Source organism: Canis aureus, chromosome 24, assembly GCF_053574225.1.
Source record: "Canis aureus isolate CA01 chromosome 24, VMU_Caureus_v.1.0, whole genome shotgun sequence".
Taxonomy (NCBI): domain Eukaryota; kingdom Metazoa; phylum Chordata; class Mammalia; order Carnivora; family Canidae; genus Canis; species Canis aureus.
In genome coordinates, this window is record NC_135634.1 from 37955080 (window position 1) to 37973359 (window position 18280).

The window sequence follows — 18280 nt, forward strand, 5'->3', positions numbered from 1 at the left end:
TCTTACCATATCTTACTACCCTCTAAGATTTGTATGAATAAATAGGAAAGTATTCTGGTAGGCAGAAATTATGATTCAAAAACAAGATAATTATAGAGTTGTCATCAGTGTTCTAAATCCCTAAGCCTGACATAACTTCCTCTGATAATATTTAGATATAGCCAGCTAAGGTCAAACCAAGCCCAAGGTAAAACCAAAAAGTAAGCCCAGCTTTTATTTAATGCCCTTCTATGACCTTTTCTCTTCCTCCTCCTTAACATTTTATAAGAAGAATAATGCTAATACTACCAGTAACACTATTACATTTTGCAAAGTATCATCAAAAACAATATTTAATGTAATCCTATAAAAGTAGCTATTCTATGCCATTTTACACATGAGTAAATGACATGAGAGCCCAGCCCATACTGTCTTCTACATGTCTTCTGTACTTTCTTCTTCATTGGGCACCTCCATTGAATGGAATAGTGTTCTGTGTTTATAGAATTTCCTTTGACTTACTCCATATCCATTCATTTGGGGAAATGTGCTAGGAAATACAATGAAATGCTATAACAATGGACAGTGGTATTTTGTATTACCCTTGCCAAGGACTTTTGCAGTTCCGACAATATTGCGAACAGGAGTGAGCAATATGGGTGTTGTGGGGGCAGCCCGGGTGGCTCAGTGATTTAGCACCACCTTTGGCCCAGGGCGTGATCCTGGAGACCCGGGATTGAGTCTCACATCGGGCTCCTTGCATGGAGCCTGCTTCTCCCTCTGCCTGTGTCTCTGCCTCTCTCTGTCTGTGTCTCTCATAAATAAATAAATAAATAAATAAATAAATAAATAAATAAATAAATAAATAAATAAATCTTTTTAAAAAATGGGTGTTGGGGGGGTCCAGTATTTGTAAAATACTATGGGTTAAGTTTTACAAAATCCTTCAAACTGCAACTGTATCTAAGATGATCCATGAAGACATAATAGGGATGGTGGACTAAGGACTAGCAGATCAAGGATTCAGTGAGAGAGGCAGACAGAAGTCTCCTATATGCTAACTCCATACTCTCCTTTCAGGTCTTGGGATGCTGGCAAGTGTCTACACTGATGACTATGAGAGAGGGCGTGCCATGGGAATCGCCTTGGGGGGCCTGGCTTTGGGAGTGCTGGGTAAGTGGCACCTGGCTGCAAATCTAGGTTCAGACACTGCATATTCTTCGAAGATGGCTCCAGGAGGCAAGTGTCCCTAAGGTTCATGGAAGGTAGTATTTTCTTTCCTTTTCTGTCCAATCATGTTTTGAGTCCTTCTGAAATTTTTTTCCAGGAAAGAAAAAATCTCTTTCCCCTTAAGAAGCAAATAGCCCATGAGGTCCTGGGAACGGAAGAAACCTAGTCTATTCCAGTGAGCAGATAGCCCCATATTAGCAGCCACTGTCTCACCTCTACTTCCACACATGGTCAGTGCTTTCAAAATGAGAGGAGTGCTTTGTCAGGTTTTATGCTAAATACATTGCTGATATAATCTTTTTTAATCCTCACATCACTATGAAGGAGGAATGATTGTCTCTATTACAGAGATGATGACTAAAAAGGTTAAATAGCCATCTAAGGTTACATAGCCAAAAAATGTCAGAGCCAGGATATAGACTCAGATTTTCTGGACTCAAACCCCAAGCTCTAAACCATAACACTTTCTTTGAAGTTCATCCCTCATATATATTGATTGACTATACCAACAAGTAGCATTTTGTGAAGCACTTATTATATGCCAAGGACAATGTTAGCACACAGGGGATATAGATAAAAAGCCTCACACATGGTTCCTACCCTCTAGGGGCTCCACAAGCTAGTGGAGGAGAAAACACCAAAGGTCTCTTTCCCGGTCCATACCCACCACCCCCTCACCACCACCACCACAACCATGGGAGAAGAAGGAACAAAATTCCTGCTCTTTGTTAATATCCATTTTCCCAAACACCCAAGCTAAAACTTTGGTATGTCCTCATCTCCTTTATCACTTCTCACTTCCAGATTGTAAACCCAGTATATTCTCTACAGCCACTTCCTCAAGGTTGGCTCCTCATCACATCTCAGTTGGAACCAGCCTACTGCCTGATCTCTTGTGCCTTCTCTCCTTCCCTCAAGGTGCCACCAGAAGAAGGTTTCTCTGCCCAGAGCTGGTGGTATTTCTCTCTTGCTAAAAGACATGTTTCTCCATTGCCCACACAAGGCCAAGTAGATGCTTTATCTAGATATACAGGGCCTTGACTATTTGGCTTCAACATTCCCCACCTCTACTCTCCCTCTCCCAAATACTTATATTCAGTGACTGAACACCGAATCCTGATTTTCTCCTATTTGTTATCCAACCACAGTCTATCTTATAAATTTTTAAATTTAAATTCAATTTAATTAACATATACTGTATTATTAGTTTCAGAGTTTCAGAATTCATTGATTCATCAGTTGCATACAACACCCAGTGATCATTACTTCAAGTGCCCTTCCTAATGCCCCTCACCCAGTTACCCCATCCCCCCCAACCTCCCCTCCAGCAACCCTCAGTTTGTTCCCTATAGCTAAGAGGCTCTTATGGTTTGCCTCCCCCTCTGTTTTCCTCTTATTTTATTTTTCTTTCCCTTCCACTATGTCCATCTGTTTTGTTTCTTAAATTCCACATATGAGTGAAATCATATGTATTTGTCCTTCTCTGGCTGACTTATTTTGCTTAGCATAATATCCTCTAGTTCCATCCATGTCATTGCAAATGACAAGGTGTATATATATACATATATATATGTATATATATATTTATATATATATCCTTTGTCCATTCATCTGTCATTGGGCATCTGGGCTCTTTCCATAGCTTGGCTGTTGTGGACATTGCTGCTGTAAACATTGGGGTACATGTGCCCCTCAGAATCACTATGCTTGTATCCTTTGGATAAACACCTAGTAGTGCAATTGCTGGGTTGTAGGGTAGCTGTATTTTTTACTTTTTGAGGAGCCTCCATATTGCAACCACACTCTCTTTTATGATTCCTCAATGCTCTTCACTTATACTTCTTCTCTACCTGTCGTATCCACTTGACAAAGTCCTTGTGGCCATCTGAACTCATTGCACTGTAATCTGCACAGTACTTTGCAGGTTGAACCTTTATTGTTGAACTCTACTTTTTACCGTGGTCTAATTATTTGCATTCTACCACATGCATTTTCTCTACTAGAAAGTGAGCTCCGGGGAACCAGGTCTTCTTCATTTCTGAATCCTCAGAACCTCATGTGAAAGTTCATTAGGTAAATGGGGACACGTCACACAAATTAGGAATTTGTGCTTACTCCTGAAATCTGTACCTGTTTTGCTTTTCCAGTGGGAGCTCCTTTTGGAAGTGTGATGTATGTGTTTGTTGGGAGGTCTTCACCTTTCCTCATATTGGCTTTCCTAGCACTACTGGATGGAGGTAAGTCACCATAAGAGGTCACCTGGGTGGCTTAGTGGTTGAGCGTCTGCCTTTGGCTTGGGGCATGATCCCAGAGTCCCAGGATCGAGTCCCACGTTGGGCTTCCTGCGTGGAGCCTGCTTCTCCCTCTGCCTATGTCTCTGCCTCTCTCTCTTTGTGTCTCTCATGAATAAATAAATAAAATTTTTAAAAAAATAGGTCACCAGACAAGCGATAGCTGAAGTCAGGTTGGGAATGCACTATGCTGAGTGTCTTGACATGCTCAAAAGATCCAGGACTGCCTTATTCTGGGAAAGAAGGAAGAAACTCAGGGAGTTAGACCTGTGCATGATAAGGTGATATCAATGTGCCTGTTATTGGAGCCTTCAACTAATCAGTAGACAAACTAAGCTGTCTCATTCTCTCCCATTTCCTTTCTTAGCACTCCAGCTGTGTATCCTACAGCCTTCCAAAGTCTCTCCTGAGGTAAGTAGACACTAAGCTCCATTGTCAAAGAATATATAGAATGGCTATGTACTAAGACTTCTCGATTATCCCTGTCAAAGCATAAGAAGAAAAGTGAAGAGAATGGAGTCAAGGAAAGTAAAAACATACTTGGAATTCCAGATAGTGTCATATTTAGGGTAGCATCAGGGATGATGGGGAAGTCTGGCTTGATGTTGGACAAAGATGGAGGAAGGGCCTTTTGAAGAATCAAGGAAACATTACAAAATTTATATATATAAACTCAGAACCAGGAGACAATGACAGTGGGACCTGTATGTTCATAGCCATAATACCTCAGAGCTAGAGAAGACCTTAGAGGATGTTTAGATAACCTCTCCCCCAAGAATATGTTTATAGACTATCATTCTATCATGGTTAAATGTCAGAGTTGGTATTTGTCTGACTCTAAGCCAAAGATGGCTCTGGGAAATCCGTATCAAACCACAAAGAATGAAAGATAAGGAAATACAGAAAATAAGGGAAAGTTTGATCTAAAAACCTTGTTTTTACAGCCAAGTCAGACAGAAGTCTGGGTAACCTGGGAACCCATTATTTGCAGTTAGGATCTGGAAAGGGAGCAGCCTTGGAGGACTGAGCTCTTACCTGTGGGGTCTGTGCTAACTCTAAATAGTCAGTGTCAGAATTGAATTACATTATAGGACACTCGGTGCCACAGAGAACTGAAGAATTTCTTGGTGGAAAACCCCCCACATTTAGTACTAAAGTGTTGTGAGAGGAGAAATGATTTCCCTTTAATATCTTTCTGAATAGCTTTGACTTTGATGGTAGTGTTCTACGTATTCAAAAAATTCAATTATTATTTTTCTGGCTCTATGAAACACCACTGTGTCCATACCATATTTTATTCAATCCTCTATGTTTGAACATTTAGGTAGTTTCCAGTTTTTTGCAGTTACAAATAGTGCTGTAATTAATAACCTTATGTATATGCATTTTTTATAACATTGGAGGTAATCTATAGAATAAATTCCTAGAAGTGGAATTGTTGGGCCAAAGGGCTAATTGGACTTCTTTATTTGTATTTTGTAATTTAGATCTATCTCTTTATTTTGAATTATATATTTAATTTGAATATTTCTGAATATTTAATCCACCCCTGTGAGTATGCAGAGAGGGTAATCATATCAAAACTATTAAATCTATTGCCAGATAGAATGTAGTTAGCACCACAGATTAGAGTACAGTCCTCAGGAAGTTTGAAAGAGGGAAAAGTTTCAGCTACTGAGTCAGGGAATACAGTGGAAAAGAAGGAGCCATTTAAGGCTGACTTTGAAGAATGGGTAGGAGTTGGACCTGTAGAGAGAAAGAAGGTAGTTTAGGCAAAATTAACCATGAACATAGTTTAGGCAAAAATAACCTGCTGGAATGCATGGGAAGAAGGCAAAGTGATTGAGTTTAACTGGAATAAAGATTTTCTGAGGGGAGAGGGAAATTAGAACTGAACATTTAGGCTTGCCTTCTAATCGAGATGTTCTGCTAGACTTGCCAATATAGCTCAAAATGGTCAGAATAAAGCCTTCAGAATGCTTGAGGAGACTTCTGAGTTAATACCTCTGTGCTCACCTTTGGGATTCAGCTCTCTACCTGTGGTTGTCCAAGGGCAAAGTTTAGTGCCAGCAAGATCTAGTGGCGAGACCCAAGACTGGGAATCCAGATAGCCATTGTCCATTGCTGGCCTTGCTGACAATCTACTCTCATCTGGTTGATGATCATTTGAAAGCAGGAAGCATGTCTGGAATATGTTGTCCTGTTCTTTATGACTACCATGGTGTTTGCCTTGCACACAGGAGCTGCACTGCCCGGTGACTCTGTGACATTGGGCAAGTCACTTTATCTCCTTTGATTTGGGTGTATGGTCTCTTCAGTAAAGGAGTTGATATAGTCTCTAAGGTCCTGTCTGCATATTCTCACATTCTTTGACAATAGGAGAGATGTAAACTGTACAAATGGAAGTTTTTTTGTTGTCCATGTTCTCAGAGTGCCAGGGGGACTCCTCTCCTTACACTTCTCAAAGATCCTTATATCTTGGTGGCTGCAGGTAAGCTGGGAGAGTCTGGGCTTCTGGGCAGGTAAGCTGGGAGAGTCTGGGCTTCTGGGCAGGTAAGCTGGGAGAGTCTGGGCTTCTGGGTAGCCCTGATGGCTCATAGACCTGTCTCTCTAGGCTCCCTTTGCTTTGCTAACATGGGAGTGGCCATACTGGAGCCCACACTGCCCATCTGGATGATGCAGACCATGTGCTCACCCGAATGGCAGTTAGGTAAGTGACCGTGTTCCCCAACTTGGGTGTGGACGGAGGTGTGTACCATGAGCCCTTTCTCAAGTAATTGAGAAGCTCTGTGGGACCTGGGTCTTTGGAGTCACAGAGGCACATTGGGCTTCCTTTGTAGAATTATCTTCTCTGTCCACACCTGTAAATCAAACCTGAGTGGGCAGGTAATACCTCCAAGAAGCAGCCCAAGAAAGGCAGGGTGGAAGGGGTTGAGAGCAGCTATGGAATGGCAACATACCTCACTATGTGGTAGAATGATCAATAAATTTTTAGTCAAAATACCTAGGTTTTCATTTCAGCTCCATTGGCCATGCAAATTTGTGCAGCCATATCAATTTTCTTTTTTTTCAAGGATTTTAAAAATTTGAGTTCAATTAGCCAACATATAGTACATCATTAATTTCAGATATAGTTCAATTTTCTAAGGATTAATTTTCTTATCTCTGAAAGGGACATCAGAATACTATCTAGTTCAAAAGGTCATTTGAGGAAATAAATGGCGTGATATGTGGAAATGCTTTGCACCTGTAGAATATTAATATGTACCACCATTACCATCCATGCCTTTCTCTCTTCAACCACTCTTTTCATAGATTGCCCTTTTGCTATCTTTTTTTTTTTTAACCTCTAACAAGGTGCTTATGGAGTATGTTATTCTGAGAGAAAGTCCTCCAGTCTCCCCTGCTTTATGGAGAGATGTCCTTGTGACTCATTTGAGTTTAGAGAGAAGGCTCTGGCCCTTCCCAGGAAGCCTGAGGAAAGAGGACAGAGAAGGCTATGAGCCATTCAGTCACTATTGAGAGAAGAGGCTTATGCGGCCAGAGGGGAAGTTGATAAGGACCTGATATGGCTCAGCATGCAATGAAAAGCATTAAATCTAATTTTTTTTTTTAGGGGACAATTCTAAGCAAGTCTCCAAGCTGTACTCCTAGCCTCAAATTGAATTTTTCTGGGCTGCAACTGCCTCTGACCATGACAATTAATTGAGTTAGCTGGTGCTTGGTGCAGAAAAGAATCCTCTGCCCCAAGGCTCTGACAGCTCAGGCTTTTGGTACAGGTGGACAAACACAGCTCAGAACAACTCCTCCCCAGCCCTTCTTCAGGAGAGGATATTAAAAGCAAACTAGCCTTCAGTAACTGGTGAATTGTTGACTTTGGCTTTAATTATAGTTGTTATGACAATTTCTAGTGGGCAGCACTGTTCCTTCTAGGTACAGAAAAGCATAGAGAAGCTAGTGAAACCCAAAGAAACTCACTGGGCTGTTTCTACACAGTCCCTTATGCAGGTGAGGTTACAGTAGAAAGCCCTCAGGAGAGAAAGTCAGAACGCTGAAAAGGCTTTGTCTCCCACCATCCTTTACAACTTTCCTCAATGCTATCTGCATCTCTAAGTCTAGCTTCAAGAAGCTCTCACAGCACCTGGAGAGCTTGTTAAAACTCAGAGTGCTGGGCCTCACCCAGAATTTCAATAGAATCAAATTTACATTTTTTTAAGCTTCCCAGTGAGGCTGATATGGTATCTGTGACCCCACTGAAAAATACGACTAAATGCAGACAACCTGTCACAGGTGTTTGAAGGAGAGGAGACAGTACTTTTGAGAGTGATTTGTAATCCGTGACTGTACTTTCTAAGTGACCCATTTTGTGCCCAATCCTGATCACATGATTGTGACTGTGGATGAGTTATTTAACCTCTTCAAACTCCACTGAAGAAATGGAGATGCTTTCAGGGTTGTTTTCAGGATTAAATAGAGCTATGTATTCTTTTTTCTTTTCTTTTCTTTTTTTTTTTTTTTTTTTTGGCTTGAGCATTTTTTTATTCTGCATTTTGGGGCCTTCTTGCCCCTGAGCTATGTATCCTCAGGAGCACCAGAGTGTATTAGTCCATTAAGCGTCTGACTCTTAATTATGCCTCAGGCCATGATGTCAAGGTCTTGAGATCAGGCCCCCCATCAGGTTCCATGCTTATTGTGGAGTCTGTCACTCTCCCTCTGCTCCACCCCCCCCCACACACACACACTCTTTCTCTCAAATAAATAAATAAAATCTTTAAAAATACATAATGGGATTAGCACAGTGCATGGAATACAGGATATACTCCATAAATAAAAATTGTTACTATTTTCATCATTGTTTTTATTGAAATTATTTTATTTACTTTTAAGATTCTATTTATTTATTCATGAGAGACACACAGAGAGAGGCAGAGACATAGGAAGAGGGAGGAGAAGCAGGCTTCTCGCAGAGTGCCTGATGTGGGACTCGATCCTGGGATCCCGGGATCATGCCCTGAGTCAAACAAAGGCAGACGCTCAACCACTGAGCCACCCAGACGTCCCTTTATTGAAATTATTTTGACAGTCACAACTATGTGTAATTTCTTGCTCCTTGGGAGATATGCTGTGAAAAATATATGTTTGTTTGTAGACATATAATTTGAAATACCTATTTTCCACAAAATGCTACTGAAATGCAAGCTCTATCTCGGTCTTAAAGAACAAACAACAAGAGTTGAGGAAAATCTCATTTAGGAAATTTCCCATCATTTAAAACGATAGTAAAGAGATGTATCTAAGAAGCTAGTGCATTTCCTGGAGATGCCTATCTCCAGATCTCAGGTAAACAGTGGAGTAGTTATAGTTCTAAATTTTTAAAAGCAATTAAATGGGTACGGTTTGAAACAGATTGCAGCCCTGTACAAATAGACAAATACACTAAGATACGCTTAACTTCCACCCCATGGAAGAGAATATTAAAATCAAACAAGCTATCAACGAGTAACTGGTGAATTGTTGACTTTAGGTTTAATTGTAATCATCACGGCAGTTTCTATTAGGCAGCACTGTTTCCTATAGGTACAGAAAGGCCTAGAGAGGCTGGTGAGATGAAGAAACTCACACTGCTGATTCTGTAAAGTACCTTACGTCAGTCAGAGACATCTGTGTGGTCACACTGCTGATGTGGGTAGTGGAGACATGAAGTTGGAAGGAGAAGGCCTGGGTTCAAGTCCTGATCCTGTTACTCACTGGTTATGATGATAATAGTTAAGGCTGATGCTCAGAGGGCACTTATTCTGTGCCAGACACTGTGCAAAATGATTGGCATGCATTACCTCATTTAAGGCTCACAACGAGCCTGTCTGGTAGGAATTATTATTATCCCCTTTTCTCAGAAATTTCTTAAACTGACCCAATTTCATATCTCCCCCCCTTAAAATCCTGGGCCTTGTGGAACCTCTTGTCATTGACAAGTGTCCCCATGTCCTCAGCCTCTTCTCTAAACACTCCCTTCATCTTCTTAGTCCTGAGAGTCGAATGTTTCCTGAAAACACTGTTTCCCAGCCATCTTGCTGGAAATCTATGTTCTTCTAGACTTTGCTCCCTTTTGCTGCTTCTGAATCATTTCTTCTTCTTCTTCTTCTTCTTCTTCTTCTTCTTCTTCTTCTTCTTCTTCTTCTTCTTCTTCTTCTTCAGGTTTTATTTATTTATTTAAGTGAGAGAGAGTAAGCACAAGCAGGGGGAGGAGCAGAGGGAGAGGGAGAAGCAGATTCCCCTCTTAGTGGGGAGCCCAACTCCAGGCTTGATCTCAGGACCCTGGGATCATGACATGAGCTGAAGACAGAACCACCCAGGCAGACCAGAATCATCTCTTCTTAATTCTTCTTCAAAGACCCCAACTCCCTTGAAGATCATACCATTACATTGTACCCCTCCCCACCTCTCTTCATTGCAATCACTTATTGACTCATAGTTACTCCTTCTCATTCATTAAAGTTACCTGGATCATATTCTTTTCTCCTTTACTCCTGTCACCACTTTTGGTGGCTTCAATATCCAGGTGGATAACCCTACCAACATTTTGGTCTAGCCCTTAATCTACTTTCTTGCAATAATCTTTTACAATGATCTTTTTCTCCTCTCCACTTTAACCAATCAAACCTTTATAAAATTTTGACCTTGACATTAACTGTATTATCTCTTAAATTTCAACTCCAAGCAGTCCACTTATCAACTCACATATTCCCTGCTCAGATATCCTAATATCCCCATATCAACAAATTTGGGCCGCTCTGAGGTCACCAATCCATTGGCCTCAATTCTTTTTCTATTTCCAACCCCTCTCATGTCCTCTCTTCTTTATGTACTCAATTTGGATTCCATCATGATGTCACTCCTTTGAAAACATTGTTAATTCCTTTGCCCTACTCTCCCGCTGGGGTTGTCAGCTGGCAGAGCATTATTTCTGAATAAGCCAATCTGATCTCCCACTCCTTGCCTATGCATGAGTGGTGGATCGGGGCTGTGGGAAAACACACAATTGGGCTATCAGTTACACGTTATATTTATAGCTACAAATCTAAAGTAGGTCTTCACATTGCCCAACAATCTTCCTCTAGGTCTCCAATTATGTTCTCCTTCGTATTTTCTGAAATGACAATTTTATACTTGCCCACTCAAACCTCCTCCATACCCTCATCCCTTTATCTTCATCATTCTCAACTCCTAGTCATTGAGAAATCAGAAGCAATGAGATGGGAATGCACATGTACCGTCAATAAGTATACTCATTTTCCTGTGCTTGTACCTATATTCATTGCCTTCTTTTTATGGTTGAAGCATCTCAACTTCTTCAGAGGCCAAACTTCTTCCTCTCTTTCTCCTCCTCCCCTCTTCTTCCTCTCCCTCCTCCTCTTCCCCCTCCTTCTCCTTCCTCCTCCCTTCTTCTTCTTTTCTTCTTCTTCTTCTTCTTCTTCTTCTTCTTCTTCTTCTTCTTCTTCTTCTTCTTCTTCATTCAATCCCCTCTCAACTATTTCATTGGCTACTTCTTAACACCTTTGTTATCTTGTTTTCCTTTGCTAACTTTTAAAGGTAGGAATTCCTGAAGGCTCACAACTTGGATCTCTATTCTTCTCTCTCTGATGTTTCAGAGGTGATCCCAGCTCTTCTTATGGCTTTAAGAACCATATATAAACCAACAGTCAATCATTTGTATCTGTGCTTAGGATCTGTCCTTGGAAGTCTAGACTTGTACACTCACTGCCTGACATCTCCAATTGTATATCTAATATGCATTTCATGTTTTCCCCAAGCTCTTCCTCCATCTTCAGTCACCCAGTTAAGAAAAAAATGAGTAATACTTGTTTTCTCTCTTTGTCTCATTCCCAATATGCCCATACCCAATTCAACAGAAAATCCCACTGACTCTACCACCATAATAATACCTTTTACTTTATTTACTTCTTTCCATCATGACTTCTAAGATGAAACATTTCTTCCTGGCTTCTGCAAATAGTCTTCTGGCTTCTACTCTTGTCCTGTGAACCCTTCATCTAACCACAACCAGAAGACTTTAAAAATATATAAATTAAAATATGACATTCCTCTACAAAGTTTTCCATGGCACTTGGAATAAATTACAAATTCTAAATTCCAGGCCTACGCTTTCCATTACTTTTCACTTTGTTCATTGTGCTTCAGCTACACAGACTTTCTTTCTATTCCTATAACAGACAAATAGTTGGTTCTTTAAGGTCTTTGTATTTGCATTAGATGTTTTTGTTTGTTTCTGCTTGGAATGCTTTGTTTTGGTTATTTAGATCTCAGTTGAAATGCCATCTTCTCAAAAAAGCCTTACCTGGCCCCTGAATGGAAGTTAGTTCTATTCCTGGTCATACTTGCATAATACAACATTAAATTCTTTTTCACAGAACTCATCATTTGTCAAAATTATCTTTTTCCTTCATCTGTTTACTTATTTATTGTCTGGCTCCCTCCCTTGGAATATAAACTCCCTGAAAGCTAAGATTTTGTCTAGTTTATTTACCCCAGCACACCTGGCACATAGTAAAAGCTCATTAAAAATACTGAATGAATGAATGAATGAATGAGACTCAGAAAAAGTAAGTTACCCAAAGTCAGAGCTAAAAAGTAGCCATGTCACAGTTTGAATCCAGAACTGTGTGTCTTCAAAGCCTTTGCTTTAGAAAAAGCAATGTGACCAGTGCTTCAATTTATAAAATACTTTTATGAACGCTATTCAATTTCCTCCTCAATGTAAATTGGTATGATAGAATTATAGCTTTGTTGTTTGTCAGATATGGATATTAAAACTCAGAAAGATTTAGTAACTTATTCAAGATCATTACCAGGGCAATAGAAAGAAGGGTGAATAGCAAGGCAGGAATTTCACTCCCCCCCCCCCAAGGAAATATGTATTTCTTTCTGTAAGGCTGGTGATATTCTTATGCTGATAATCATAATGATTTTATACATGAGAATGGCTCATTAGGGTCATTCTTTAGGAAGTCTAAGTAGAGAGCTGGGAGTACATCATATTGAAGCTAAACAAAGCCCTGCCTCTGAGGAAAATGGAAGTGTAGAGCCCTATGCCAACTGTTCTGGGTTTGCACAAGGACCTCCAACACCTAAAACAAAGTGGTTTGGAATCCTTGAAGGTGACAGAGGGACTTCACTATCTTTTTTTTTTTTTTAAGATTTTATTTATTTATTTGATAGAGAAAGCACAAGCAGAGGGAGCGGCAGGCAGAAGGAGAGGGAGAAGCAGATTCCCCACGGAGCAAGGAGCTTGATGCAGGGCTCAATCCTAGGACCCTGGGATCATGACCTGAGCCAAAGGCAGATGCTTAATGAACTGAGCCACCCAGGTGCCCTGACTTCACTGTATTGTAGTAAATAAGGTGTTTTATAGTAAACTTGGCCTGTCCTCATCTTAGGACTGTGTCTTTCTACAGGTCTAGCTTTCTTGCCCGCCAGTGTGTCCTACCTCATAGGCACCAACATCTTTGGTGTATTGGCCAACAAGATGGGTCGGTATGTAGCCTGAGAATCTGTGGATAGTAATAGGAATGTAAGATGGGAGAGGCTTTTGAAATTGTTCTGCATCTAGCATAATGAACAACTTCTCTGAGGTTGAAACTTTAGGACACATGGATAAAAGCTGACTGCAAGGGAGGATAGGAGTGGGTAGGTGTTAAGGATGATATGGACAAAGGATAGCCCTGAGCTGGTTGTGAATATATGAGGGATAACCTTTACTTTTCAATATTTGTTATCTAGTTGAAGAGCTAAAATAACCCCACAGAGAATAGCTATGAAAAAGCTCAGTACTTTGGGGGCAGTGTCGTGAAACTGTGCTCCCTGGAGCCCTAGAGAGTTCTAAAGAGGTACATCAGAGCCACCAAGTGCAAAGGGTTGAGGGCTAAAAGGTATGAGTCTGGATTCTGTTCTACTGCAGTGAGAACAGCCTCAATTTTATCTTTGAAGCTCAGCATACAGATTTTTAAAATAAGTTTAAAAACCTTGTAATAGGAAATAAGAAAAGGAAAAAGTTTGGTATTTTTTGTGGGTTTGAGATGCACTTCGTAGACCAGATAAAATACGAATAGGTGAGAGATAGTCTGAATTGGGAAACAGCATGAATTAAGTTTGAGGGTTACTTCCAAGGGGCAAGTATCTTCTGAGCAAGCTGATTCCTTTGCTAGAGGAATAAAGAATATGTCCCACTGTACTTCCTCTGCTTCTACTATGGAAAGTGATATAGAGACAGGCAAGGAGGAGAGCAAGGGAAGGGCTCACCTGGTTACAAACAGATCATGCAAAGATGTCTTCATCTTCTCACATCCTAAGGGGTTCCTGGAATTAGGGGTGGTAGGACTGGCTAGTGTGGTAGAGATGGGGTGGCAGGTGAAAGGGATGTCTCCCTTTAGCACTATTTGCTGATGGCTCTTTTCTTCCAGGTGGCTGTGCTCCCTGATTGGGATGATGGTAGTAGGCACCAGCTTGCTTTGTGTAAGTATAACAAGGTCTAGGTGAGGGAGAGAGAAAGAGAGGGAGCGGGGGAGAGAGACTCAAACATTTAAAGACCATTTTCCTTGAAAATGAACAGAAGGCTAACCTGGCAATGAATGACTGTTGGAAAAACCTTCTGCATAGGTAAGAATTTAGCTCTGGGAGAGATGCCACTAGGCATCCCATTAAAAAAGGTGGGGAAGGAGGAAAGGGCAATGGAGCAGCTATAGACAGAGGTATGAGGCCCTATATATGGGCACATGAAACAATTCATGTTGGTATATATTTATGAAGCTATCAAATTTGTTTATGACATAATTTACTTATCCCACCCTGACAGGACCCCATAAGCCACCAGGGGAACCATCATCTGAGAGGTAGTCTCCAATGCCAGAATGTTTCATAGAAAAAGAAAAAAAGAAGTCCTTTCCTATATTCAATAACCCCCTTCCAGCTCTCTCAGCCTTCATTTCTCCTCCCCGTAATGGGGACCATAAGCACCTTACCTCCTAGGCTTAAAGGTGATAAGACTAGAGCTGTAAAGCACGGAGTACAGTGTTCAAGAAAGGCTGGAGATCTTGATCAGGAGCATGAGTTCCACATTGACTCCCAGCTTTACCACTTGCTGCCTGTGTGATTTTGAGCTAGATCTATCAGCTCTTTTTGTTTAGTATTTTCATCTGTGTAGAGAGGGTTCTGATAGCCTCTCATAGGGTTGTCCATAAAAACTGCAGCAATGTCTGGCACACAGTAAGCCCACTGTAAATCCTAACCCAAACTATTACTAAAATATAATTACCTTTTGAGGAATAATCCCTAAAATTATTAACCACTAACCTCTAGCCTCTGAGGAGTAAATGTGTTCGGGTAGCAGGTTTAGGTAACAGGTACTCAGGGAGGCATGTAAGGAATCCACAAAAGAGGAAAGGAAGTCTTTCAGTGGAGGATTGGGAAGGTAAAAGAATGAGTTTCACAAGCTGATGCAGCACCCTAAGACATGCCACTTGCCCCTCTAGACTATAGGTAAATGGTTGTTGGTGTCTTTTGTCTTTTTGTTCCAGTAGCTACCAAATTAGGATTTAACTAAAACCTTTGAACATTGCTAGTAGAAAAGAGAGGAAACTCCATTCAGGGAAGAGTGAGGACAGAGTTTGTCTGGGAGGCGGGTTAAGGAAGGGGAAGAAGAATTCATGCAATAGAAGAGGACCATTAATATATATAATAGAGTCAAACCTGAGATTTATACTTCATCTTGCCACTTACTAGCTTTTTAACTTTGGATGGGGCATTTAACCCAAATGGCACCAATCTAGCTTTCATATCTTTAAAATAGAAGTGAAGGGTTTTTTAGCCCTTTTTTTTTTACATTTTTTAAAATTTAAATTCAATTTGCCAACATATAGTATGATATCCAGTGCTCAAGGATTCTTCTTCATGAGGATATGTGAGAATCCAGATAGATAAAACATGTGGTATATAGCACATGGTTGATAATTGTATATCATGTGAAAACCCTTTGTTTTTGTGGTGACTCAGTTGGACTCCTAATGAACTCTTCCTCCTTTCCTGCTGCAGGTTCCTCTGGCTCACAATATATTTGGTCTCATTGGCCCCAATGCAGGGCTTGGCTTTTCCATAGGTAAGAGTACTTTTAAAGGAGACAAGAAGGGATGCCTTGGTGGCTCAGTGGTTGAGCACCTGCCTTTGGCTCAAGGTGTGATCCTGGATTCCCAGGTTCAAGTCCCACATCAGGCTTCTTGCATGCAGCCTGCTTCTCTGTCTGCCTGTGTCTCTGCCTCTCTCTCTTTCTCTCATGAATAAATAAATTAAATCTTTAAAAAAAAAAAAGGCGACAACAAGCCCCTGAATTTTGGCTTTGGGTCAGATCATAAGAGGTATATGGAAAGGCAGAAGGAGGAAGAGGGTGGCTGACAAAGGTGTGGGCTCCTAACTCTTACCAAGAATAGGTGTTAGTGCTGAATGGGAGGATAGCAGGCAAAGGGAATAGACTAAAGGGAGGAGGGGAAGGAAGGGTGCCACAAAAAGGGAAGGGACTGGTGGTAGAGCTGACAGTGTTCTGTTTCCTTTGGCCACAGGCATGGTTGATTCTTCTGTGATGCCCATCATGGGACACTTGGTGGATCTGCGTCACACCTCAGTATATGGGAGTGTCTATGCCATAGCTGATGTGGCTTTTTGTATGGGCTTTGCTATAGGTATGTTGGCAGGGGAGAGAGCACCCAGGACCTGGTGTCCCATTTTCTCTTATCTACTGTTTACCAGCTGAAAGTAAACCCAGGAGGCTGATTCTCCCAAGGTTCCAAAGATATTTGACTTTGGGACATCCTTTGTGTCACCCATTGCCCCTTTCATGGTGTTTTCTGTGTGATCATGGGTAAATAAATATTGTGAATTTGGTTTTTTTCCTCACAGGCCCATCAACTGGGGGTGCCATTGTGCATGCCATTGGCTTCCCCTGGCTTATGGTCATCATTGGAGTCATCAACATCATCTATGCTCCTCTCTGCTACTACCTGAGAAGCCCCCCAGCTAAGAAGGAAAATCTTGTAAGGGGCTATGATCATTGTTAAAAGAATAATAATCTATCTGTTTGTTTGTTTTTTCATCTCTTTCTCACTGCTTTTCATTGTATGCTATTTCCTCCCTCTTTGGATGTCTTTTTCCTTTACCATATTCTCTGATCCAATTTTCACCTTTATTTTTCATTTGTGCTCTTCCTTATTTTACCTTTTCTACATAATGACTTCACTTCTTATACTGGGTGGTTAAGAAGGGCCCTAAATAAGGGGAAAAAATGAGAAACTTATAAAGAGTTGGGGGCAGGGGCCATATTTTAGTTACCAGCAAAATGTGAGTTAACAAATTATCTCCCCAAGGTAGGCAAAGCTCTACTGGGCTCATTCATTCATTCATTCATTCATTCTTTTCCATTATCCTTACCAGGTCATCATTTAAGTATAAAATCCCAGGGAAGAGATCCATAACATGTGATTTTACTTAATAAGATACTTTCCTTTTATTGTAGCATGAGCACCCTAAATGGTTTGGGTAGCTTAGCAATGGACATAGGGGCTGGTACCACAGGGATGGTACCAGTTTCTGACGGCTCCCTGCTATAGCTTGCACTGCCACTGTTAGGATTCAGTTAAGGATATACCAGATATCTGTCTTGACTAGGATTGCTACACCTAGGTGCCTTGGGAGACCTGTGCCTGTACATGAAGCAGAAAAAGAATCCTATGCTTGTTTCTTGAATCTTTCCTGAGCAACACTAGACTTGGATGAGCTAGCAAGGAAAGGGAACAGGGATACGCAGTATCCTGTAAAAGATACGCAGTAATTTGTCTTCCTGCATCTTGCTTCAGGCAATTCTGAGCGAGGACAGCGTCATGGAGACTCGGATGTACACAACGCAGAAGCCCAAAAGGAAATTTCCACTGAGGGAGGACAGCGAAGAGGAGCCTGGCAGTGAGGAGTAGTAGGAGAAGGTGGTCTCTGAGCCTTGTCACATGTGGATCCATGAGCCTTGAACTTCAGTGACCAAAATGACCACCTCTTTCCCTGATCACTAAATCACTATGGGCTGCTCAATGGGTTTCACTTCTCTTTCCCCTGAGTATCTCCTTTCCTCCCTTCCCATAAATACCATTCCTTGATTCTCTCCTTACCTATGTATAGCTCTTCCTCTAAGCTTTGCTGCCTCCGGTGCCCATCTTTTATAGGAGATAGTGATACTTTTCCTAAGCTGTTGTAAGGCTGATTAAACTTGAGCTAGTGGGTTCTTCAAGGAGTGACTCATTCCATGGAAACAGCAGTGAGTACAATGTGACCCTGAAACCAGTGGGGTGACCGACAAACCTCATTTCATCTGTTGTTTGATTTTCTTTGGCACACTCCCAACAGACCATAAAGCTTTTGTTTTCTGTTCCTCCGTGTGGTCCTTCCTGAGTTTTCTCAGCTGAGTTGAGAAAGTATCCTCAATATTATCTTGCTGCCAGATTGCCAATTTGGGAAATTGTTTGCCTGGTTTTTAGAAGCTGAGTAGTTTTTCTGTGACTGAACCTATAGCTGTTAAAGTGATTTTGCCCTCTGCAAATGGAGGGCTGGGTTTATACCTTTCCTAAACTCCTGTGACTCTTAGAAATAAATGGAGAAGGACAGAAAAAAAAATTATTAACTCCAAGAATGTATTGAAGGAAGTTTAAAGCAACCACTCTGAAATCCATCCC

At 41.1% G+C, this 18280-nt stretch overlaps 1 protein-coding gene across 5 annotated transcripts in view; it reads left to right on the forward strand.

The window, feature by feature from the left end:
- The window catches only part of SLC18A1 (solute carrier family 18 member A1), a 45065-nt gene extending 27086 nt beyond the window's left edge, over positions 1–17979 (forward strand). For all 5 annotated transcript variants that reach the window (XM_077868946.1, XM_077868950.1, XM_077868948.1 and 2 more), the window contains 11 exons: positions 1060–1152; positions 3357–3446; positions 3868–3911; positions 5931–5991; positions 6115–6210; positions 12974–13052; positions 13979–14030; positions 15606–15669; positions 16127–16246; positions 16464–16597; positions 17417–17979. In XM_077868946.1, coding sequence (XP_077725072.1) covers positions 1060–1152; positions 3357–3446; positions 3868–3911; positions 5931–5991; positions 6115–6210; positions 12974–13052; positions 13979–14030; positions 15606–15669; positions 16127–16246; positions 16464–16597; positions 17417–17530 — 947 coding nt within the window. In that variant the 3' untranslated portion in view covers positions 17531–17979. The remainder of the gene's footprint in view (positions 1–1059; positions 1153–3356; positions 3447–3867; positions 3912–5930; positions 5992–6114; positions 6211–12973; positions 13053–13978; positions 14031–15605; positions 15670–16126; positions 16247–16463; positions 16598–17416) is intronic.
- The last annotated feature ends 301 nt before the right edge of the window (positions 17980–18280 follow it).